This window comes from Ranitomeya variabilis, chromosome 4, assembly GCF_051348905.1.
Source record: "Ranitomeya variabilis isolate aRanVar5 chromosome 4, aRanVar5.hap1, whole genome shotgun sequence".
NCBI classification, from domain to species: Eukaryota; Metazoa; Chordata; class Amphibia; order Anura; family Dendrobatidae; genus Ranitomeya; species Ranitomeya variabilis.
Genome location: NC_135235.1, coordinates 68,394,243 through 68,421,376, shown reverse-complemented (window position 1 = coordinate 68,421,376; position 27,134 = coordinate 68,394,243). Strand labels below are relative to the sequence as shown.

General features: G+C 42.5%; 1 protein-coding gene across 3 annotated transcripts in view; it reads left to right on the top strand.

Annotated features, from left to right (window-relative positions):
- NT5C2 (5'-nucleotidase, cytosolic II) overlaps window positions 1–27,134 on the top strand; it is a 116,546-nt gene that overhangs the window by 45,114 nt on the left and 44,298 nt on the right. For all 3 annotated transcript variants that reach the window (XM_077258670.1, XM_077258671.1, XM_077258669.1), the window contains exons 2-3: window positions 1,106–1,227; window positions 26,070–26,143. In XM_077258670.1, the coding sequence (XP_077114785.1) occupies window positions 1,127–1,227; window positions 26,070–26,143 (175 nt within the window). In that variant the 5' untranslated portion in view covers window positions 1,106–1,126. The remainder of the gene's footprint in view (window positions 1–1,105; window positions 1,228–26,069; window positions 26,144–27,134) is intronic.

Genomic DNA, 27,134 nt, shown 5'->3' with positions numbered 1-27,134 from the left:
TTACTATAGGATTACTTATTGTTACACATGCAGGCTGTGCACGTGGTTCGTGGACTCACTGTGCCATGGACCTTGACCCACCTTGGAGGGGCATAACTAAGCAGCTACCTTGGTGTTCACTGGAGCCTCTAGGGGTGAGGTCAGGCTTGTGCAGCAGGTAGCTGCCAGGTATCACTCCAGGTTGGCATCCTGCTGTAGCAGCTGACTGCAAGGGTCTAAGCCTTTAATCCAGACTCCTGGACAGGGCAGGACGTCCTCTTGGGGCAGGTTCAAACTGTACAGACAGAATGGCCACTTGGGTCAGGTTCAGACACAAAGGTCTGGGGTGACAGTTTTGGTACAGCAGATGCGACTACGTGCTACAGATACCGCGGATGTGGTTTTGGGATGTGAACAAGAAACAAGAACAACCTATACTGGACTAATGGGACACGGGATACGGTAATATCTTTTAACAGACTAGGGACAGAGGGACCTGGCAACATACAGTTGCACACACCGAGCACTAAGCAATAGGGGTTGCTCAGGCACCTCCCTTTTGGTTAGGGTGACTTTTATGCAAGATACCTCCCAACTATTGGCTGGGGAGACACCTTGCAGGTGATTACATTAACAAAATGTCTTCTAGCTGGAGGCATTGTGCCATGTGCACTCTGCCACTTTAAGAACAGGGGATCGCACATACTAGACGCTCTACTGGGAGCCACAGACCAGGAAGCAGGAGCATAACTGGGACCATGCCAGGGTTGTGAGTAAGCCGGCGTCCCTGCATGGAGGTAGAAGGGAACACCAGGCCGTAGCGCTGCACTTACGTTATCTCCTTGGTTTACATTTTGTGAATTATTTTTGAAAGCTTTCCACATAGTAACCTTTCCAGCATCAAAACATAATTTATTTATTTTTTTTCACAATGTTATTGATTTTGGGACAATCACAGGTCTGGTACTCAAGCTGAGGACCAAATATTAATTTTACAATTGGGACCAGTTTTACGGTTTGTTGATGTCGGCGTTTGTGAATATTGCTTTGAAGGTGATATTTTAGGTATTGATCCTAGTTGACTAAATTTGCTAAAAGTTACTTTTTTGTGTATTTTGCTCCACAGTATCGAGGATCCGGCTTAAAAATGACTACATCATGGAGCGATCGCTTGCAGAATGCGGCAGACCTTCCCGCCAACATGGATGGCCATGCAATGAAAAAATATCGCAGGGAAGCTTATCACAGGTGAGCTAGGGGCTTTCATGTGTTCCCCGCCCCATCCGACTTTTTTTTTTTTTTTAAAGCACAAATACACTGAAGTGCCCTTTGGTGGAGAATTTGGGTACCGTTACACTAAACGATTTACCAACGATCACGACCAGCGATACGACCTGGCCGTGATCGTTGGTAAGTCGTTGTGTGGTCGCTGGGGAGCTGTCACACAGACAGCTCTTCAGCGACCAACGATGCCGAAGTCCCCGGGTAACCAGGGTAAACATCGGGTTACTAAGCGCAGGGCCGCGCTTAGTAACCCGATGTTTACCCTGGTTACCATCGTAAATGTAAAAAAAACCAAACAGTACATACTCACATTCCGGTGTCCGTCAGGTCCCTCGCCGTCTGCTTCCCGCACTGACTGTGAGTGCCGGCCGTAAAGTAAAAGCAGAGCGCAGCGGTGACGTCACACCTGTGCCCTGCTTTCCGGCCGGCACTCAGTCAGTGCAGGAAGCAGACGGCGAGGGACTTGACGGACACCGGAATGTGAGTATGTACTGTTTTTTTTTTTTTTTTTTACATTTACGATGGTAACCAGGGTAAACATCGGGTTACTAAGCGCGGCCCTGCGCTTAGTAACCCGATGTTTACCCTGGTTACAAGCGAACGCATCGCTGGATCGGTGTCACACACACTGATCCAACGATGACAGCGGGTGATCCAGCGACGAAAGAAAGTTCCAAACGATCTGCTACGACGTACGATTCTCAGCGGGGTCCCTGATCGCTGCTGCGTGTCAGACACAGCGATATCGTATGGATATCATTGGAACGTCACGGATCGTACCGTCGTAGCGACCAAAGTGCCACTGTGAGACGGTACCCTTTGGTGACTTCAGTTGTCGCAAATGTTTGCATTACCCAAATCTATCAAGCTTTTTGTAAATTTCGTGCTGAGGTGGGGAGCCTGCAGTTTGCATCCTCTGCAGCTAATCTTCGTTGTGGTGGGTGATTTATTTCAGTAATGTTTTGTTTGGACACAATGAAAACCGCAATAAATCATTAAAGAGGTTGTCCAGTACTTTTTCCTTGATGAACTGTCCTTAGGATAGGTCGTCAATGTCTGATCGGTTGGGGGGCACACCCGCCCATCAGCTGTTCTCGTTGGCAGCGGTGGCTGACCGAAACTGCTCGATTGCGGAGCTACTCCATCTTCTGGTAGTGGCCGCGTCAGGGTACTGCACATCTGCTTCAAATCAATAGGAGGCACACGTGCAGTACTCTGACCGATTGGACACAGATGATCTGTCCTAAGATCCTGGAGTAAACAAAGACAATATCAGGAAACTATAGGAGTTTCTGGTTGTGTCTTTATCATACAGTCCCTCTGGATTAATGTTCTCTTTAGGTACCGTCACATTTAGCGACGCTGCAGCGATCTAGACAACGATCCCGATCGCTGCAGCGTCGCTGTGTGGTCGCTGGAGAGCTGTCACACAGACCGCTCTCCAGCGACCAACTATGTGAAGTCCCCTGGTAACCAGGGTAAACATTGGGTTACTAAGCGCAGGGCCGCGCTTGGTAACCCGATGTTTACCCTGGTTACCAGCGTAAACGTAAAAAAAAAAACACTACATGCTTACATTCCGGTGTCTGTCCCCCGGCGCTGTGCTTCTCTGCACTGTGTAAGCGCCAGCCGGAAAGCACAGCGGTGACGTCACCGCTGTGCTCTGCTTTCTGGCCGGCAAGAATAGACAAGAATTTAGAAAAAAAATATAGACCTGATATTATTCTCCAGCACCGCACCGTCAATGTCTTTGGGCTTATTTTTGTTTCTCAGCTCATTCTATATACAAGCTGCAGTACCAGACATGGCTCTTACAAACTGGGGCGCTGTTTCTGGAGAAATAAATTGCAGGGCAACTTCTTTAATTCACATTAGTTCCTGATGACATGGACTTGGCTTTCCCACCCATTGATCAGAACACATTTAAAAAGGCTGATTTTTAGGAAGGCCACATTCAGCCCACTATAGTTTTGGTCCATGTGCTGTTGTAGTCAGCAATTGACCCACAGTAGTCCATGGCATAATTTACAGAATTATATCTTTCCCCAGCATGCAAATGAATTGTGAGGACTGAGCGTTGGGTGTCTGGAATACTGTCATATGACACACAGGCAATGCTACAGAGAAGCATAATGCAGTGCAAGATCTCAGTTTTCACAGTATGTATGTTTGTGTGTGTGTATGTATGTATATTAGTGCAGACCAAAAGTTTAGACACACCTCATTTAAAGATTTTTCTGTATTTTCATGACTATGAAAATTGTAAATTCACACTGAAGGCATCAAAACTATGAATTAACACATGTGGAATCAAAGCAAAAGGTGGCTACTTTGAAGAACCTAGAATATAAGACATAATTTCAGTTGTTTCACACTTTTTTGTTAAGTATATAATTCCACATGTGTTAATTCATAGTTTTGATTCCCTCAGTGTGAATGTACAATTTTCATAGTCATGAAAATACAGAAAAATCCTTGAATGTTGAATGAGATGGTATGTCCAAACTTTTGGTATGAGATATATATATATATATATATATATATATATATATATATATATATATATATATATATATATATATATATATATATATATATATATATATATATATATATATATATATATATTCTAATGAAATGTAATCAAAGTGTAATATATATGTATGTGTTGCGGCTTCCTGCAAGTGAAACACTTGTCATAAAACAGCCAGGATCTAATTTCCATGTATTTTGGTGTGCTGAAAACGAAAAAAAATATTGTCAGGATTTGCCACAAAATGCAAAATTCTCTTCAAATTTGGTATTCGAAATACCCTTATTTTCTGTGTCTATGGGACAGTCGAGACCGACAAAATCACTGGACCAAGAAGAATTGTCAGCCGAGGGTGCTCACGGTGAAAAAAATGTCCTCTGAGAAACTTTGGTTCCTCCTCATAAAGTTCTTCTAGCACCTCTCCACATAAAATTGGGATTGATGAAGCAATTCGTTAAATCACTTCCAAAAGATGGAGAATGCTTCAAATACTTGGTCACAAAGTTTCCAGGCCTCTCGGAGGCAAAATTGAAGGAAGGTGTGTTCGTCGGACCAGACATTAGAAGGCTTATTGCTGATCAAGAGTTTATCAATACCATGACGCATCCTCTAAAAGAAGGGTGGTTTGCATTTAAAGAGGTCGTAGAGAAAGTTTTAGGCAATAACAGATTCTGACTACAAAAAAATCGTCGGACGAATGCTGAAAGCATTTCAAGCTTTAGGTTGCCTGATGAGTTTGAAAGTGCATTTCCTCCATTCCCACCTTGACAACTTTCCTGAAAATTTGGGAGCTGTGAGTGAAAAGCAAGGTGAACGATTCCACCAGGACATTAAAGAGATGGAAAGAAGATACCAGGGAAGATGGAGCATTAGAATGAAGGCAGACTACTGTTGGACGCTTCAGAGAGACATTCCAGATGCTACTCACAAGCGTAAATGTACCAAGAGGAGCATCACAGGGAAGAAGAATCGATTTTAGTGTGTGTTAGTGAGCTCATTGCAGTTAAAAAATAATTTTCATGAAACATTTGTAATAAAAAATTATTTTATGAGTCTATTTTCATTTATTTTGAGGTATTGTCTTATTTCACATAGTTACATAAATTGTCAGAAAACGTGATGTCCTATGACAGAACGGAGGTCATTTTCGGATTCAGCGCACTTAAAAACATAAAGATTTGGAATAACCAAAACAGCTCTTGAAAAAAATTTTATTTGCAGACCTGTGTATTTGGAAATTGCTATTTCGGCAGTTCCCTAGTACAATGGCAGCTGCTTTTCATACAGTGCATTTAGTTATTCACCGTTCAGAGTAGCCTTTTTTCTTATTACCTGGTAATGTAGCTTTCAGCGTCAGGTAGATTCTCGTGCACTTATGTCACCCAATAAAAAAAGTGTGCCGGGAGTGACCTAAACAACAACACACACACGTTTCGTGAGTAATCCTGACGTTTTATTAATAGGAGGCTGAATCGCTCCACCCGCATTTTGGCCTGTAAAAGGTATTGTTTGTCTGTCATGTGTATCAGTCATAACTGTATGGAAGACGTTCACTTAGGGATTTGTTCTGTTTGATGTACAAGTGGCATTAATCTAGCTAAGGAGACAGGACAATAACTGAGTCTTTCCAACCAATTGGATAGAGTCCAATATGGAGCTGTTCCGGCCGCCCTCTATGTATGTGGACTGCGGGGATCTAGATGCAGCTCACAGGTATTGTGTCCTAAAATTCTATTTTGCTAGAACACCTAGAACCTGATCTGTCAATAAGACGGGACTAATATATACTAATGATTAATGGTCTATGTGCACCAAATGTTTGACTCCCGATCCTTCCACAACGGTTCTTGGTGTTTAGTCTGATTTTCGTGCCCATGAGGTCTCTGCATTGTATGACTCCTGGCCCGAGTCTCGTGTAATAACATGACTGGCGTTATTGACTTCCTCTTATGATTGTTATCTTCTTGTGTAAGTGAAAAAGTGAAAATATTTTTTCAGAACTCTTATTTTTCGTGCTTTTATATTCCGAAAATTTTTTTTTCTAGCTATGCCTTCCTTTGTCCAAACACTAGATACTGCCAATTTTAATGAAAAAACTGAAATGCCGTTCTATAGAATTGATTTTGTGATCTGCCTTTCTGGTAGTTTTTTGCGTGAGATGATTTGTTTCTTTGTGGTTTTAGCTGCCAGCAAATCTAGAAATATTTGGCCCCAGTCAGACTGACAACATATTACATTATTTCTTGGGTGTTGGTCTGTGCTATACTTACATGTAAAAAAAGAATCTTACTGATTATTTATGGTGTGTTTTTTTTTTTTTCTGTTTCTTTTTTTTTTTTAGGTTTCTCATTACTTACTTACAATATTTAAAGTGTTATTCTCATGTTAGTCACTCATCCCCTTATGATTTATCGATCACTGGCTTTCCAATTACAGAGACCCCAGGCGATCCCTAGAAAGGGAACTGGGCTCAACAGAGCCCCATCCTGAATGGCAGGGAAGTCTGCATGCTCAATTCCACTATGGGACTGCTGGTTTAACACTGCCTTCTCCGTCAGTCCTATGGACCATGAATTGAGCCGAGGTGGAGAATGCTCACCTCGTCCCCATTGAGATAGTACTTTGCAGAACCCTCTTACCAAGTTGAAGAGCCCTGTTCTTGGGATCGATAAGGGGGTCTGGCAGTCGGACCCCCAGCCATCCAGACACCTATACTATGGGCAGAAGATAATCAAATATCCCCTTCCCTCTATGTTCAGCCAAATTGAACATTCATGTTTATAGCGGTGTCTGGGATAAACTCTTTGGTTATAAGGCAATCAACCACCTTCCGTTTCCATCTTTTGTAATTTTGGGCAACCTCTTTAATACCTCGTTTGCCGTGTTTCTAGCACTATGTTGCCATACCAGCTGAAGCATCATACATCTCTTGATCCAGTTCCAAACTCTAAAGACTCATACGAGAAGGAAATCGTACATGCACGAGACTGGACCGACAGGTTCTTTAGAGAATAAGAACCTGTAAAACCCTGACCTACAGTATACCAAGAAGCCGATTCACAGGGTGTTGCCATACTATAGAAATAACCCCATATGTTTAAGTGGCTCGTGCTTGTAATTACCATGTGCTGGAATTCCCTGTGTCTAGTGACTGATGTCGGAAATCTTTTGTGCAGGAACATTTCTTACTAGACAATAAAGAATGTGTTTTTCAAAACAGATGTAGGTGACACCTATGGTGAATCATCCTCATATGTCTTCTACATCATTCATTATTCCGATCATTGAGGTTCGTTATTACTTGACTCTACTGAATTGCAGACTAGGTTCTGCTACTGCAGCTGGAGCGATACGGCCATTTACTGCTGTTACACAGCGCCCTCCTTGTTCCCATGGCTGTATCTGGCAGTGCAAGTTGGACCCATTTAAGAGCTGCAGTACCATACATAGCTGAGAGGGGTACTGCATTGAATTTTGAGAAACTTAATTATTTTCCCCTGAAACTTTAGGTTATTCCCTATCCACAAGATATGTGATGACTTGCTGATCACTGGGGCTTAGTGATGAGCGAGTATACTCATTGCTCAGGTTTTCCAGAGCACGCTCGAGTGGTCTCCGGGTATTTGTGACTGCTCGGAGATTTCGTTTTCCTTGCCTCGGCTGCATGATTTACAGCTGATAGCCAGCTTGATTACATGTGGGGATTCCATAGCAACCAGGCAAACCCCACATGTACTCAGCCTGGCTAACAGCTGTAAATCATGCAGCTGAGGCAAGGAAAACGAAATCTCCGAGCAGTCACAAATACTTGGAGATCACCTGAGCGTGCTCTGGAAAACCCGAGCAACGAGTACACTTCGCTCATCACTACTGGGGATCTGTCTTCTGCAACCATTGTGATCCTGAGATCAAGGCTCTGTAAGCTAGGAAATTTGCTTTCCTGGGCCACCATCTTCAATGGATTGGCGGCGCACATGCTTAATCTGCACTCTATTCATTTGCTATGGGACTGGTAGAAATGACCAAGCACAGAATAAATTATACCTTTTTAATATTTTGGGACTAACCCTTTTTCCTGCTTTTATGACTTGGTTTAGCATGCTGCATCATCAATCTCATGGTTAAAGAGTTGAGGGAGCATTGCCTCCTAGGGCTTAAGACGGGTTGTGTAGTGGATGGGAATTTTCAGCCATTTTTGGTTTGTCGAGATGGAACAAGGAATTTCAGATTAGAGGAAAGTAGGTAAATGTTAGAATTATAGCTGTGGGGGTGGACATAAGTATCACTTTGTCATAAATTATTTGATCTATTTATTTTATTTTTTTAAACCAGTCTAAGCCTTTTGAATTTGACTCAAAACCAAACTATTCACATGTGACTATAGGGAACCCCAACATCTTTCTCTCCCCAATGTCTTAGTTGTGCCTGAGAAGCCAAGATCTAGTGGTCGTTTTCGTTCAGTCCTCACGTGGTTCAGCTGGTTGAGGTGTGCCTGCCTGTATCATGGAAGGCGAAAAGTGGTTTCATTGAGTCTGCAGGATCTTATTAGTCATAGATGGAAAGTCAGAGATGACTTGTGTTCCCCTCCACATCACAAGTGGGTGGAACAGGTAAAGCGGCTTTAGTACGTCATCAATATACTCCCCGCACCTCTGCTTCCTGGCTACTGGAGACCTGGATATTGCCATTAAGTTTTGGCTGATTTCATGATGAAGATTGACCAGTATATAAAAAAAAAAAAAAAAAAAAGAGTAAAATACTCACCCATACAATCTGGATTTATCGCTAATTACAAGTTTGGTTTTCTACCGACCTAAACTAGTTTTAAAGGATCCTGTCACGTTGTACATGCAGTCCAATCTGGACAACCCGGTACAGCGCAGGACAACCCGGTACAGCGCAGGACAAGCCAAGCAGAATGATATACAGTTTTCTGGGTAAAGATTCTTCAGTAGATTGTATTTTGCTCATTTTAGGATAAGGAGTCCAGTGGGTGGTCCTATTTAAATTGCTACTGACTAGAACCGCCTACTGGACTCCTACCCAGGGATTTACTTGAATAAGATGCAATATTCTATTTCTTCTTAAATGCAACTTGTCAGTTGCTATAGCGATGACTTCATGAAATGTGTAAATGGTCCTCTCCTGCATACGTCACGCTGTCGTGTGTCCTGACGGTCACTGGGTTGTTGTATAACCGCTCGGTGACAGCTGTAATATTGTGTTCACAAATATCCATTAGATTTAGCATATTCTGTATTTCTGTAAAGTACAAAGCTAAAATAAATTTGTGCCCATTTTTAAATCTGTTATTTGGAGACATGAACCAATCATTGCATGAAGTCATGATTTTATAGCATTTCTTTTGGAAGACTTTTCTTTGGCTCGATCCCTTTGGTTACTGGGGGATGTAGATCACTATTTACTGTACATTCCTCAGTACTTGTTAAAGGAGCCATGTCACTTTAAGGGGTTGTCCACTTTAGGAAATAATTTTTCATGTACCCTATTGGGGAATTCTGAGTAAACAAAATGGGGTGCTCTGTTCAGGATTATCTCTAGGTTGTGAGTAGTTATAAAATCATCTCCTGCTCTGAAGGACTGTCCTATCCTGTATTATGCAGACAACCCGTGATATGGATGGACCTTATGTAATGGGTTTTTTTACCTTGTGGAAGCGCTACTGAGAAATTGAATGCCCGACCAATATCTGAAAATAAAGGGCAGATGTGCTGAGTTTAATCTCAAGAGTACAGTGTTGTATGTATCCATAGACTGCCCACCGCGCTCTTCTTAAAGAGAAACTCTGCACTATTGCCATCTGGTTTGAATGATTAGTGAGGGTCTCAAGCCCCACTCTAAACAATGTAAAGCAACCGTTTAGTAAAGAGTTTAGTTATTCACTAACCTGCTCAGAATGCTGCTGTTTTAATCATTCGTTAAAAAAGCAATCAGACCCTTATGAAGTTGATTGCGAAAGTGTTCCCCTTCCTAGGCATTTTTCACGTTTTGATACCTCACAACTTTTAATTTTTTTTTTTTTTTTTAAAGGGAACCGGTCACCCCCAAAATTGACGATGAGCTAAGCCCACCAGCATCAGGGGCTTATCTACTCCTTCCTTCATACATTTGGGGAATCTCCCACATGTCTTTTGGCAAACTCAAAACGAACCTTACAGTTTTTGTGCGTAAGTAGGGTTTTTTTTTCTGCCCCCTCTCTCATATAGGCCACCTCTATGGCATATACGCCTTATTGTGGTCATAAGGACAGATACTCCAGTCTCTGCTTGAGGACACTGCAGCTCCTTCACGGTTTCTTTTTGGTCTCTGTACTACCTCTCTGATTAATGCCCTCCTTGCCCGGGTTGAGAGTTTTGGTGGGCGGCAATCTCTTGGCAGGTTTGTTGTGGTACTACTGTATGTTCTTTCCATTTGATAATAATGGATTTGATGGTGTTCTGGGGGATCATCAGAGATTGGGTTATTTACTTTTTTTTTTATAACCCAACCCTGACTTGTACTTCTCAACTGCTTTGTCCCTGACTTGTTTGGAGATCTCCTTGGTCTTCATGATGTTGTTTTGTTAGTGGTGCCTCTTGCTTAACAGTGTTGCAGCCTATGTGGCCTTCCAGAAAACATGTGTGTGTGTGTGTGTGTGTGTGTGTGTGTGTGTGTGTGTGTGTGTATACTGACTATGTGAAGCTTAGATTTATACACAGGTGGAATTCCTTTCACTAAGCATCTGATTTATGAAGTTAATTGCTTACACCAGAAACTAGGAGCTTTATGGCAAAAGGGGTGAAGACATATACATATGTAAAGTTTAGTTATTTGCTTTGCCTTTACTGGCTAGTTTATAGGGGTACCACAGAAAAAAATTGACATAGGGTCCCCTTATAAAATCTAACCAGCAAAGGCTAGGCAGACAGCTGCAGTCTGATATTAATAGCCTAGGAAGGGGCCAAATTTAATTTATACCTATATTTTTGTCACTTCACTTTACCAATGTAGACTATTTAGTGCTGGTGCATCACACACAAATTGGATTAAAAAATTATTTAAGCACAGGTTGTAATGTAACACAAAAGGTAAAAAGTCAAAGGGGAGGAGATGGAATACTTTGCTAGCCACTGTATGTACCCCAGTATACAAGTAATCTTTTATATGGCTTCACTGATGGGGAAAAACAAAGTCGAGGTATAAGAAAAAAACTGTATGTTTGTTATTGCAGTAATCGTGCAGACCTGGTCGTTTTTACATTACGTTGAATAACAAAAACAAAGCTCAATGGCAGAATTGTATTACTGCTTTTATACCCTTTTTTTTTTTTTATGTAGTAAAATAAATGGTCTAAACTTCAACTTGTCACTCAGGAGACAAGGCCTTACATGACTTTGTTCATGGGAAAAACAAAAATAAAAGCTAACTCTTGGAGGAAAAAAAATAAAGCACAAAATGTAAAGGCCCTCTAATACTGGTTGTTCACCTGACTTGTGAATTTCCCCTACAACTGCCCTGTCGCCCTTCACCTTCCTCCTTAGAAAATGTCTGCAGTGTTTCCTGAGAGTAAAATGAAGGGCACTGTCGTTATTTCATCATCCCGCACCTCTTACTCTGTGTGCCAAGCTTACTTCTCATATCTATTACAAAGCAATTGGCTGCTCTCATGGAAAGATGCTGCATTCCCTGAGGTCATTAAAGCCATTGTGATCTAATCATAAATCCTCTTCTGTGTCCTCTTCTGTGAGGATGAAATATTTCTCTATATATGTGTTTGTTTGTTTTTCCCCTCTTCAAAACCAAAGTTTTTATTTTTTTAGCGGTTTAATTGAAAGCTTTTACGTATCTTCTCATTGACAAGTGAGGATTATTGTGGTTTATTTTTGTTGCAGGAGACGTTGGCGTCAGTGGATTAGGCGTTCGGTGAGTATGGTTTAATTAAGATTCAATAAAGGAGTTTGTCATTATTTCATATAAAGGACTTTATTCTGGGTCAACAAGAAAATAAAGCCAGCTCACCACCTTCCAGGTGCACAGGAACTCCGTCCTGATGAGACGATATGTAACAGAGAAAAAAAAAGGTCTTTGTTCCAGCTCCTTAAATAAATTTTGAAAATGTTATCTAATCAATTAAAAATGAAGATAAAATTTTGAAGATTTTATCTAAGGAGCTGGAACAAAGACTTTTTTTTTTTTTTCTTATTCTGGGTGCCTATGTTTTTATACAATATCACTATGGGGTTACTAATGGATAGGTGTCTTAGACGCCTCTCCATTACCAACCTGTGGGCTTGATGTCACCTGACAACACAAAGGTGACATCAACCCTACAAATATGAACCCCACTTGCCACCGCTACAGGGCAGCGGGAAGAGCAAGGCTAAGTGCCAGATTTGGCTCATCTTATAGATGCGCCTTTTCTGGGACGGGTGAGAGTTGATGTTTTTAATCTGGAAGGGGCCAATATCCATGGCCCCTTCCTAGGCTATTAATATCAGACTGCAGCTGCCTAGCCTTTGCTGGTTAGATGTTATAAGGGGACCCTATGTCAAATTTTTTTCTGGGGTCCCCTGTAAACTAGCCAGTAAAGGCAAAGCAAACCGCTGTGAACTGATATAGCCTGAGAACCTTTTATGGCTATTGGCTTCTTCCTGGAATATTAACATCAGCAGTCGACTTTACCTCTGCTGGTTATTAAAATGTATGCAGAAGCCCACACAAATTTTATTTTCTTTAAAAATCAACAGGTGCTGCTTGGTTACAGCCTATGTACGTTCGTTCTGTTAACGCACCTACATAGGCTGGTGACTGTATGTTTGTTTGTGTGTGTGTTTGTGTTTACTTATTGGCTTAGTAATGAGGGTGTTGGGTTGACAGTTTTTCATCACTAGGGCTAGGTGTCAATGACAGCTGCTGACACCAAGCCTTAATCCCATTACCCTGATGCCACTGCATCAGCATGAAAAAGGTGGTGTTGAACCAAGAAATTACATCACAAATCTTTTTTGGTAGCTCAAAAAAGCATTCATTGCTGTACAAAAACGCATGCAAAAAATGCATACAAAGAAGCTCCAAAAATGCGTTTTTTTGCCGCAGCGGTTTTCCTGCCAAGAGATGCAGAAATCTTGCAGAAATTTCTGCAGGCAAATACTCAACTTGCGCACATAGCCTAATAATGTAGTTGCCCGCCTTTGAAGTGACTGTAACTTCTGAATATCCATTTTAAAATGTGGAGCCCAAAACTCGATCCCATATTGTAGATGTGGCCTCACCAGTGATTTATAAAAGGGTAACAATACGTTGGGGTCTTGAGATTTTATCTCTTTATACTTCCTAAAATCTTGTTTGCTTTTGCGACTGCTGCCTGACATTGAATACTGCTGCTCAGCTTACTTGTAACCAGAATACCCAAGTCCTTCTCCTGTTCTGTAGTCCCAAGTATTCTCCCATTTAATGTATATGCAGCTATAGGATTGCTGTCCTAGGTGCATTACTCTACATTTATCTACAACTAGATGGTGGCCCGATTCTAACGCATCGGGTATTTTAGAATATGTATGTATATAGCAGCCACATAGTATATAGCACAGGCCATGTAGTATATAGGAGCCATGTAGTATATAGGAGCCATGTAGTATATAGGAGCCATGTAGTATATAGGAGCCATGTAGTATATAGCAGACAAATAGTACGTGGCCTGTGCTATATAGTATGTGGCTGCTATATACATACATATTGTAGAATACCCGATGCGTTAATACAGGCCACGCAATATATAACACAGCCCAAACAGTATATAACACAGCCCACGTACTATATAACACAGGCCATGCAGTATATAGCAGCCACGTAGTATATAACACAGGCGACATAGTATATAGCACAGCCCACGCAGTACAAAACACAGGCCACATAGTATGTAACACTGCCCATGTAGTATATAGCAGCCATGTAGTATATAACGCAGCCCACGCAGTATCTAACACTGCCCACGTAGTATATAGCAGCCATGTAGTATATAGTACTGCCCACGTAGTATATAGCAGCCATGTAGTATATAGTACTGCCCACATAGTATATAGCAGCCATATAGTGTATATAGTACTGCCCACGTAGTATATAGCAGCCATGTAGTGTATATAGTACTGCCCACGTAGTATATAGCAGCCATGTAGTATATAGTACTGCCCACGTAGTATATAGCAGCCATGTAGTGTATATAGTACTGCCCACGTAGTATATAGCAGCCATGTAGTATATAGTACTGCCCACGTAGTATATAGCAGCCATGTAGTATATAGTACTGCCCACGTAGTATATAGCAGCCATATAGTGTATATAGTACTGCCCACGTAGTATATAGCAGCCATGTAGTGTATATAGTACTGCCCACGTAGTATATAGCAGCCATGTAGTATATAGTACTGCCCACGTAGTATATAGCAGCCATGTAGTATATAGTACTGCTCATGTAGTATATAGCAGCCATGTAGTGTATATAGTACTGCCCACGGAGTATATAGCAGCCATGTAGTGTATAACGCAGCCCACGTAGTATATAGCAGCCATGTAGTGTATAACGCAGCCCACGCAGTATCTAACACTGCCCACGTAGTATATAGCAGCCATGTAGTGTATATAGTACTGCCCACGTAGTATATAGCAGCCATGTAGTGTATATAGTACTGCCCACGTAGTATATAGCAGCCATGTAGTATATAGTACTGCTCATGTAGTATATAGCAGCCATGTAGTGTATATAGTACTGCCCACGTAGTATATAGCAGCCATGTAGTGTATAACGCAGCCCACGTAGTATATAGCAGCCATGTAGTGTATAACGCAGCCCACGCAGTATCTAACACTGCCCACGTAGTATATAGCAGCCATGTAGTGTATATAGTACTGCCCACGTAGTATATAGCAGCCATGTAGTGTATATAGCAGCCATGTAGTATATAGTACTGCCCACGTAGTATATAGCAGCCATGTAGTATATAGTACTGCCCACGTAGTATATAGCAGCCATGTAGTGTGTATATAGTACTGCCCACGTAGTATATAGCAGCCATGTAGTGTATATAGTACTGCCCACGTAGTATATAGCAGCCATGTAGTGTATATAGTACTGCCCACGTAGTATATAGCAGCCATGTAGTATATAGTACTGCCCACGTAGTATATAGCAGCCATGTAGTATATAGTACTGCCCACGTAGTATATAGCAGCCATGTAGTGTATATAGTACTGCCCACGTAGTATATAGCAGCCATGTAGTGTATATAGTACTGCCCACGTAGTATATAGCAGCCATGTAGTGTATATAGTACTGCCCACGTAGTATATAGCAGCCATGTAGTATATAGTACTGCCCACGTAGTATATAGCAGCCATGTAGTATATAGTACTGCCCACGTAGTATATAGCAGCCATGTAGTGTATATAGTACTGCCCACGTAGTATATAGCAGCCATGTAGTGTATATAGTACTGCCCACGTAGTATATAGCAGCCATGTAGTGTGTATATAGTACTGCCCACGTAGTATATAGCAGCCATGTAGTGTATATAGTACTGCCCATGTAGTATATAGCAGCCATGTAGTATATAGTACTGCCCACGTAGTATATAGCAGCCATGTAGTGTATATAGTACTGCCCACGTAGTATATAGCAGCCATGTAGTATATAGTACTGCCCACGTAGTATATAGCAGCCATGTAGTGTATAACGCAGCCCACGCAGTATTTAGCAGTGTGGGCACCATATCCCTGTTAAAAAAAAAAAAAAAAAAAAGAATTAAAATAAAAAATAGTTACATACTCACCCCCTGGGATCCAACGGCGCTCTGGCGATGTGCGCGCAGCTGCCGCCATCTTCCGTTCGCAGGATGCATTACGAAATTACCCAGGAGACTTAGCGGTCTCGCGAGACCGCTAAGTCTTCTGGGTAATTTCGCAATGCATCTCTGGGACCGGAAGCTGGCGGAAGGCGCGAGCGCATCGTCGGACTACGGAGGGTGAGTATAGCAGGGGTTTTTTTTATTATTATTTTTATTTTAACAATAGATTTTTTTTACTAATGATGCTGCATAGGCAGCATCAATAGTAAAAAGTTGGGGACACACAGGGTTAATAGCAGCGGTAACGTTAACCGCGGCATAGCGCAGTACGTTACTGCTGGGATTAACCCTGTGAGCGGTGAGGGGAGTATGGAGCGGGCGCCGGGCACTGACTGCGGGGAGTATGGAGCAGGCGCCGGGCAGTGACTGCAGGGGAGTAGGGAGGGACTAATCGGACTGTGCCCATTGCTGATTGGTCGCGGCCGCCATGACAGGCAGCTGGCGAGACCAATCAGCGACACGGGATTTCCGTGACGGAAGTTGCAGACAAAGACGGAAGTACCCCTTAGACAATTATAGATAGATAGATAGATATAGATATATATAGAGAGATATATATAGATAAATCTCATTTGCCAAGTGTTTGTTCATTCAGTCATCTTATTCAGATCGTTGCCATATTGTAATGTCAAGGTCAGATTTTAATATCACACATAGTTTGGTGTCGTCAGCAAAACTGACACTTTACTCTCAATCCCATCCACAAGGTCATTAATACAGAGACTAATAAGAATCAGTCCTAACACAGATCCCTGCGGTCCCCACTGCTGACTATATCCCATTTAGAGAACGTACCATTTATGACAATTCTTAGTTTCCTGTCTTCCTGCCTTTTAGACAGTTCCTTACCCATCTACACATAGTTTCCCCCAATCCTTGCTTCTGTAGCTTCCGTATAAGAAGTTTTATGTGTAACAGTATCAAATGCCTTTGCAAAGTCCAGATAAGTCACATCAGCCGCATTGCCAACATTCAGATTTGTACTTGCCTTCTCTTAGAAATCCAACAGTGCTGATTGTCAGTTATTATATTATTCTCTGCAATATATCTCTGCAGCTCATCTAATTCCCTAAAAAAACTCTATGCTACTGATGTCGGGCTTATCAGACGGTAGTTGCATGGATCCATCTTCTTACCTTTCTTATATATCGGTACCATGTGAGCCATCCTCACATCCTGTGGCACTGACCCTGTTACAAGAGTCTAAGAAGATGAGATAAAGTGGTCTGTCAGTTACTGAGCTCAATTCCCTCAGTATCCGTGGATGAATGCCATCTGGGCCGTGGGATTTGTCTATGCTTAGTTCGCTCAGATGCAGATCAGGTGGTGAACTTTGAGTTTTGCTTTGTTGAAAGATACCTGGAGCAGTCAGTCAGTTGGTGAACATGGATGAAAAGTGCTTGTTTAATATTTCAGCCTTTTCTTTGTCCTCTATAATTATCTTGTTTTTATCTTCTTTAAGGGTATGTGTCCACGTTCAGGATTGCATCAGGATTTGGTCAGGATTTTACGTCAGTATTTGTAAGCCAAAACCAGGAGTGGGTGATAAATGCAGAATTGGTGCATGTGTTTCTATTATACTTTTCCTCTAAGGGTACGTGTCCAAGTTCAGGATAGCCGGCGGTATCGCCGGAGCGGCGAAGCCGCTCAGCGCTAAGCCCCGCCCTCTTTCTGGGACGCGATGATGCCAGATGTGTTAAATGTACACATCCGGGATCATCGCACCCTCGCATAGCGCCCTGTGATATTACTTGCGGCGACACAGCGTCGCCGCAGGTAGCACGGACATGCTGCGATCTGAAAAGATGCGCAGCATGTCCGGAGTCGCAGGGAAGTCGGATGCGTGATTCCACGCATAGTGGACACGGGATTTCATAAAATCCCCTCCACTATGTTGGAACATCTGGACGCTGCGTGTTTGACGCTGCAGCTCTGCGCAGCGTCAAACAAGCAGCGTTTACTGACCGTGGACACGTACCCTAATTGTTCCACTCCTGGTTTTGGCTTACAAATACTGATGGAAAATCCTGACCAAATCCTGATGCAATCCTGAACGTGGACACATACCCTTAAGGGGCAGATACCATCTGTTTTTTTTTTTCTTTTTTGGGATTTATTTTAATGTCGCTGGCAGTTTGTATTTCAGTAGCTAACTTTTCTGCTAGCTTGATTTTTTTTTTTTTTTTTCTCGGTCTCCCATGACAGCACTACGGAGAGAGGGGATCCGCCCTTCAGGGACAGGAAACCTACAGATAAAAGGGCGGTACCTCTCCCTCGCATCAGTTGGTTTCCTGTCCCTGACAGGGAACCTCTCTTCGGACGGTACCTGCATGAAGACCGATGGACCGGGACCGGGCGGTCGAGTACCGGCAGCGAGGAGGCTCCTGCCGCGGCTTGTCCGGCTCCCAAAGCCGCCACCGCTGGGACCGAGGGGTCCTTCAGGGTATGCGAGGGGAGAACGCCGCCAAATCAAACGAGGAGGGGCGCTGGATCACCGGAGCTCCTGCGCCGACGAGCGCACACTCCGGGTGCACAAAGATGGCCGCCGCTCCGGAAATGCGGCAGGACTTCCGGGTCATCGCCGCGCGCATGCGCGGTAATATCTTCTCCCTGGGAGCGCAGGAACCGGAAGTGCGGCAGACGCCGGGGGATTGGCGCCGGTTTCAAAAAGGGAGATTGTGCGCACATGGGAGTCGCACTTTCTCCCTGTAACCATGGAGGACAGCGATCCACAGGAGCTGCAGCCAGGACAGCAGCGCCGCACAAAGAGCACCAGGAGTGGATCCAGCAGCCGTTCCACACGGCGTAGCAGATCAGCTACGAAAACTGATACTCCGTCTCAAGCGCCTTCCTTAACAGGCCCGCCCCCTCCAGAACCGGTACCTGCCTCCATATCCGAGTGGTGAGTGACCTTCGTGAATGTACATATTTTATAATGGGGCTCCCTCTTCTCCCTTACTAGGGTAAGAAGAGCCTGGAGAAAAGGAAAAATAGGGTCTGCCCTACCTGTGACAAAGCTTTACCAGTAACCTGGGAGAAAAAGCTTTGCAAGTCATGCATCCAGAGCTTACTATGTGAGGAGACCCCCGACTTCGCCTCTGAACTTAAAAATGTAATCAGGTCTGAAGTTCAGAATGCCCTTCTATCCTCCAAAAAAGAGGTGAAGAGGGTGAAGGAGTCGGTACATTCCCACTCGGCCCGATCGTCATCCGAAAATGCTGATTCGGACGATTCAAAATCCCCCCTATCCTCTTCTGAGGAAGAGTCTGGCCGACATTGCTTCCCACTAGAAGAAGTGGATTCCTTAGTGAGAGCAGTTAGGGCTACTATGGGGGTAGAGGAACCCAAACCCGACAAAACGGCCCAAGATGTGATGTTTGGAGGTCTGGGACAAAAAAAGAGAAGGACTTTTCCCCTAAATCCTAATGTCCAAACATTAATTAAAAGAGAATGGGAGAAACCGGATAGAAGAAATTCCTCGGTACCCTCCCTTAAAAGAAAATATCCCTTCGAGGATGAGGCTTCCTCTTTCTGGGATAAGGCACCAAAACTAGATGTTGCAGTGGCCAAAGCCTCGAAAAAATTTGCGCTGCCATTCGAGGACATGGGTACCCTCAAAGACCCATTAGATAAAAAAGCGGACACTTTCCTCAAGGGAGCATGGGAATCAGCTGGGGGTAGCCTGAGACCTGCAGTTGCAGCTACTTGCACCTCAAGATCCCTTATGGTGTGGATCGACCAGCTGGAAAGTCAGATTAAAGACGGGTTACCCAGAAAACAATTGCTGGATTCATTCCCTGCAATGAGAGCAGCAGCAGCGTTCCTGGCGGACTCCTCGGCGGACTCTGTACGCCTAACATCTAAGGCCGCTGCTCTTTCCAACGCTGCCAGAAGAACCTTGTGGCTAAAGAGCTGGCCGGGGGATCTACAAACAAAATTAAAATTATGTTCTATCCCATGTGAGGGAAATTTTTTATTCGGAGAAACCCTGGATGACATTCTCCAAAAGGCGGGAGATAAGAAGAAGGGGTTTCCAAATCTGGGTCCGACTCCATTTAAACAGTCTTTTCGGAGCCGCAGATTTTTTCGCCGTAGACCCCCCCAGAGAGCAGAATAAGTGGGAAGAAGGAAGGAGAAAGGATAGGGGTTACCTCTTTGGCAACACCTCCCGTGATAAAAAGTTCTCCAAATGACATTTACCCTCCGGTGGGAGGAAGGCTGACATCATTCCTTCCCGCCTGGGAAAAAATTTCCAACAACATCTGGATCTTAAATATCATACGGTATGGTCTAAAAATAGATTTTGTCTCTTTCCCTCCCCGGAATTATGTAACAACAAAAACAAGATCTTCGACTGCAGAACAAACTGCATTAGAGGAGGAAATTATGTCCCTACTACAAAAATCAGTGATTCGGGAAATATCTCCTCAGGAGATAGGGGAAGGTTTTTTCTCCCCTCTATTTTTAGTACCAAAGCCCGACGGGTCCTTTCGGACAATCATAAATCTAAAAAACCTAAACAGATACGTCGTAAATTACAAATTCAAAATGGAGACGATAAGGTCCACTATAAAGATTCTCTTCCCGAACTGCTACATGGTCGTAATAGATCTAACCGACGCATACTATCATGTGCCCATCCACAATCAATCCCAAAAATTCCTCAGGATGGCAGTCTCCATAAAGGGCCAAATAAGGTTTTTTCAATACAAAGCTCTTCCATTCGGGATTTCAATAGCCCCACGTATATTTACGAAAATAATAGCGGAAATGATGGCCCACGTGAGGGAACAAGATATACTAATAGTCCCTTACCTGGACGACTTTCTTATCGCAAGCAACTCAGCACAAAGTTGCAGAGAAAAGAGAGACCAAGTGATGACCATCCTGACGGACTTGGGATGGCTTATAAACTTAAAAAAATCGAAATTGGAACCCTGTCAAGTACAAGAGTTCCTAGGACTGACATTGGACTCTCGGGTCCAAGAATGCCGGCTTCCGGGTCCCAAAAAAGACAACATATTGTCCATGATAGCGCGAACGTTACACAATCCCTCAATGACTCTAAGGAGAGCAATGTCGCTTCTGGGCTCTCTGTCCTCATGCCTACCAGCGATACCCTTTGCGCAATTTCATACAAGAGAGCTTCAGTGGCACATCCTGGAATGGCAATTGTTACTAAAAAACAAATTGGAAAGCCGGCTCACCCTAGATTCATCAGTTATTCATTCCCTTCTCTGGTGGGGAAAAGACCAAAACCTGGCAAAGGGAGTCCCTTGGGTACCAAACATCTCTCGGATAATAACAACCGATGCGAGCCCCAAAGGGTGGGGGGCCCAACTAGGGGACAAAATAGCCCAGGGAAATTGGTCAGATCAAATACTATTGGCATCCTCAAACCAAAAAGAACTTTGGGCGGTATATCATGCTCTTCTTTTTTTCCTAGCCGATATTCAGGGACACCATGTCCGAGTTCTTTCGGACAACAAAGTGACTGTAGCCTATATAAACCACCAGGGGGGAACAAGGTCTCGTTCACTGATGAGTTCTTCAGCCAAAATTATCAAACTGGCGGAAGAAAACTTACTATCCCTCTCGGCACTACACATCCAGGGTTCAAACAACGAAAGGGCAGATTACCTGAGCCGGACTCAGTTAAAACAAGGCGAGTGGTCCCTAAACCAATCCATCTACAATCAGATCACAAAAATGTGGGGGACACCAACAATAGACCTGTTCGCCAATTGCAAAAACAAAAAAGTAGGCAAATTTTGTTCTCTAAGCCCAGAAGGGAATCCCCAGGCTCTGGATGCTTTTCTGATTCCATGGACACACAAACTGACATACGCCTTTCCGCCAACCATTCTGATTCCAGCAGTCATTCGGAAAGTCAGAGAGGACAAAACAAAAATGATCCTGATTGCCCCATTCTGGCCAAAAAGAGCATGGTTTTCCTGGCTAAGGATACTATCGATATCAGACCCGTGGGTTCTACCGGATATGCCAGACCTTCTACATCAAGGTCCAATCTTCCACCCACAGGAGTCGAACCTCCATTTGACAGCCTGGTTTTTGAACGGGGACTATTAAGACAAAGAGGTTTCTCAGATAACTTAGTGGCTACACTCTTAAAAAGTAGAAAGCCCATCACCACTAAAATTTATGGGAAGACATGGAGGAAATTCCTATCTGTCTCCAAGGTAAAGATCCAGGACAGGCCTTCAATTCCTAAAATTCTGGAGTTCCTACAAAAAGGTCTGGAGCAGGGGCTGGCAGTCAGTACCCTGAAGGTACAAATAGCAGCTTTAGGAGCCTTATATAACCAAAACATTGCTGCTAACCCATGGGTATTAAGATTTATTAAGGCGGTTACAAGATCAAAACCCTTAGTTATTCAAAAAACACCCTCATGGGACCTAAATTTAGTCCTTTCAGCATTAACGGGCCCTCCATTTGAACCTATACAGACGATTCCAATAAAAACATTATCACTCAAAACTATTCTCTTAGTTGCTTTAACATCTGCACGCAGGATAAGTGACATTCAAGCCCTTTTATTCTAATCCACCTTTCACTAAGATCTTGGATGATAGAGTCACTCTTAGACCCGACCCAGCCTATTTGCCGAAAATGGCATCAAAATTTCATAAGTCACAAGAAGTATCCCTGCCATCTTTCTGTCCAAACCCAAAAAACGAGAAAGAACTAAACTTCCATAATCTAGACGTTAGAAGATGCCTAGTCCAATACCTAGATTCCACCAGGGAGTTTAGGAAGGAAGGCTCTTTGTTTATCTGTTTTCAGGGTCCCAGAAAAGGATTCCGGGCGTCCAAGGGGACCTTAGCCAGATGGATTAAGGAGGCAATAGCCTTGGCATATTCATCTTCGGGGAATATAATCCCGGATGGTATAAAAGCGCATTCCACAAGAGCAGTAGCTACCTCATGGGCTGAGAGGTCAGAGGTATCAATAGAGCAAATCTGTAAGGCGGCCACCTGGTCATCACCATCAACCTTTTTTAGGCACTATAGACTAAATCTAGCCTCTGTATCTGACTTAACCTTCGGACGAAGGGTCCTTGAGGCGGTGGTCCCTCCCTAAGCTTAATCTCTGCAATTCTCTCCGTAGTGCTGTCATGGGAGACCGAGAAAGTCATAGTTACTCACCGTTAACGGTGTTTCTCGGAGCCCATGACAGCACCTGCTTATTCCCTCCCATCACGAGTGCGGTGAGCACTTTTTCTAAAATATAATTTATATAATTTATATGATGTATATACTATAGTTTAGGCACGGGGTTCCTCTTTTAAGAAATGTTATAAATATAATGTTCTCTCTGTTGTAACTAACCTGGAGGTCCTCTGATGCTCTGTAAACCAACTGATGCGAGGGAGAGGTACCGCCCTTTTATCTGTAGGTTTCCTGTCCCTGAAGGGCGGATCCCCTCTCTCCGTAGTGCTGTCATGGGCTCCGAGAAACACCGTTAACGGTGAGTAACTATGACTTTTTCTTCTTTTTTTTATATTTTTTATTGAGATCTTTATACTCCTGAAATGCTATTCCTATATCCCCTGCCTTCCAGATTTGGAATATCTGGAGATCACAATGTTTTCTTCTCTAGTTTCAAATGAGTACATTTACATGTATAAAGACTTCAGTTAGGGTGCGAAGACCCAAAGGTCTTGAAAGTCTCCTAAAGATAGACAGGTTGGGTTTAATTCACGTATGACTTATTGGATCTTAAAAATTCATCATAAAACTATAACTGTGAACTGATATAACCTAGTTCTTACCCCTTGTGTATTCTGTGTAGTGTTTTTAAATTTAGAGATTTACGTCAAAGTCTATAGCTTACAGCAGATTTTGTTACTTTCCTGATTTGAAAACAAATGAATTATAGCAAATTCTGAAGATTTTTTTCCTATGACCTCATGTGCCTGCCAGCTTAGTTCCTTTTGTGATCATTTGTGGACACTTTTTTTTTTTTTTTTTTTTTTCCTTGAGCTTTTTTTTTTTAATTCTCCTTGTAAGAAAAGAATACTTTATGAAGAACCTGCCTGCTTTGTTTAAAATAGTATAATTGTCTTCTAAAGTGATGGTATATCTCTAGGATAGGTTCAACACAAGCTCTTTTATTGACGTGATTTAGGGTGAAAAATGGAGGGAAGGATGTCTAGGAAGTTGGACCCCCTTCTATCTAAACGTCATGGCATATCTGAGTTTGTAAGATGGCAAAAACAATTTGTAGAGCAATTTGTATTAAATGCAATACATTTATGCAGTTATGTTTTGCTTAAATAGCTAGTTCCTAATGGACAGTCGTAGACTCTGTTATATCTCAGAATTTACATAAATCTTGGCTATATTTAAGATTTATGCAGATCACACCACAAAAAGATAATGCTCTGGGGACAAATGGGTTAAAATGACAATTAGCAATTTCACCCATAGCCACCTTTTTAAAGTGGTTGTCCACTACCTTAACATTGACTGATCCTTGATATTTGATCAGTGGGTATGCAACAATCGGCACTGTTTCCGTGTGGACGGAAGTGTTCCGTCAACGGTGCTGCTCAGTCTGCTGATGATGGCCGCTGCCAGGTACGGCACATCCACCCACTATGAAAATCAATAGGAGGGTGGATAGGCAGTAGGCTGAGCACTTTCTTCCTGTGGTGGCACGGAGGACAGCTTAACAGTGAGGGTGCCAGGCAGGGCCGATGTCAATACCCGGGCAAGTGACGAGAGGGGAGTATTTCATTTTTGTAATGTTTGGAGCAATATATGGGGCCAATTATATATGGAGCATCTTATGGGGCCAATTAAATTTGGAGCATCTTATGAGCCAATTATATATGGAGCATCTTATGGGGCCAATTATATCTGGAGCATCTAAAGGGGAACATTCTGTTTGGAGAATATATGGGGCCCATTATATACTGGAGCATTATATGGGGCCCATCATATACTGTATGTAGCATTATATGGGGCTCATTCTGTATGGAACAATATATGGGGCTCATTATTCAATATTGAGCACTGTGGTGCCCATTATACTGTATGGGGCAATATATGGGGCTCATTATTCTGTATGGAGCATTATATGGGGCTCATTATTCTGTATGGAACAATATATGGGGTCCATTCTGTATGGAACACTATATAGGGCTCATTATTCTGTATGGAACAATATATGGGGCTCATTCTGTATGGAACATTATATGGGGTCCATAATACTGTATTGAGCAATATATGGGGCTCATTATTTTGCCTTGAGCACTATGTGGTGCCCATAATACTGTATGGGGCAATATATGGGGCACATTATTCTGTATGGGGCTCATTCTGTATGGAGCATTATATGGGGTCCATAATACTGTATTGAGCAATATATGGGGCTCGTTATTCTGTATGGAGTACTATGTGGTACCCATAATACTGTATGGAGGACTATACTGTATGGAGGACTATACTGTCTGGTTTCTGAGTAATTGGTATCACTCATGTAATTAAGAATTAAGTGAAATCTTTGGCATTGTACTATACTTATATTTCTCTGCCGAATCTGTGCATCATGAATTGTCGTATGTGTTAAAGGGGCCCACTCAGACTTTTTTGCCAGGGGCCCATGAAAACCTGGAGCTGGCCTTGGACCAGAATTCGCACCTCCACCGATCAGAAATTAATGACCTGAACTAAAGATAGGTCATCAATGTTAAAGTAGTGAACAACCTCTTTAACCTTTTGCTCTTACCCTTGTTGAGCACTAGAGGACTCTGCTCTGCCGTAAACTTCAAGGTTACCCATTCATTTCAATGGAAAGAGAGACACTGACAATCCTGCTGCGTTTTAGTAAGTGTTTATTTCTCTCCGTTGCTGGATTTACAGCTACACTGCTCAGTATTCTGCAGTACTGTGTGCTACAAGAGACAGGAGAGCTGTGACAGTTTGTGCTGTGTATATGACACATTATATCAGCTAGTCAACACCTACTAGCTCAGAGACAACTGAAAATTAGAGAAAGGGCCTACAGAGAATTCTAGTGAAAAATACAGGACACAAGTCCATATAATGGCCAGACATAATGTTATGCCTCATATACACACGTCGGCGTGTTCTGAACAGTCACTTAAAATGACAGTTGAGCTCAAGATTATAAATCATGGTCTTTTCAGACAACAACTATCCATAGGTTGATTCCACTATGTGATGATGTGCCTACAGAACATTGTTTGGTTTCTCTGCCGAAAAACGAAGCTTGTATCATTCGGCGCAGAGACTTCCTCCTTCGAGTTTGTTTCCCTGGCAATATTTAAGGTCATATCGCTGTCCCCGATCATCTCTTATGTGTAATTTTCTTTTCTTGTCCTCCAGGGTCTTTGTGAACAGAAGTCTAGCCATGGAAAAGATCAAGTGCTTTGGATTTGATATGGATTATACACTTGCTGGTGAGCATGGAAAGAATTTGTAGGCCTTATAAGCTGCTATTTATAACTTTCCCCTTTACTCCCTACTTGTCACCATTTCTTAGAACTGTTTTTTTTACATGATTATTTAGGTCAGCTAAGCCTGGGAAATCATTTTCAAGGGTGATTTGCAGTGATAGAGAAGTGCACTTTACTAAATTGGATGGTCCATTTGTGCTATCCTTTTAAAATGCTTTAAAAGAAATATGCGTCCGAGAACTCGAAGACCGACTTATATCAATTTCACATAGGTCAAATGAAATCTGATAACTACAGTGGGGAAAATTAAGTATTTGATACACTACCAGTTTTGCATCTACAAAATTTACAGACCCCTCTATTCTTTGTAAGTGGGGAAAACTTGCAAAATTGACAGTGTATCAAATACTCATTTTCCCCACTGTATATGTTGGATGTTAATGAGGTAGTCATGTAAGTCATCTGAATGCACAAATATAGCTCCAGTCATTATGAATATATTGGTATATTTTATAGTTAAAAGGTCACGCTATATACACTCCCTGACAGAAGTTATGTCGCTTATCCATGTTATGTAAATAAAAGCTTATAACCTGACGTTAAATTCTTCCATTGATTGTATAAATTATTCTTTTGAAAGCTGATACCCTCCGAAATGTGGTTTAGGTTACGAAAATAAATTGGCATCAATGCACAAATATTGATCAGTTGATGGACACAGAATTGTCAGATTTTGGCAAGACAAAAGTTTTGTCGCCCACAGAAAGTAATGTTATATTCAAACAAATATTTAACTTAAAATACAAATATATGTTGCATAACATTGGTGAATGAAGTTGTGGTGCTATTAGTCATATTTAATATTTTGTGTGACTTCCATGAGCTTGAAGGACTGCATCCATGCGGTTCAACAAGGATTCATACAATTAATTTATAAGTCATCAGGAATAGCAAAGAATGCAGTCTTACATGCCTCCCAGAGTTCATCTAGATT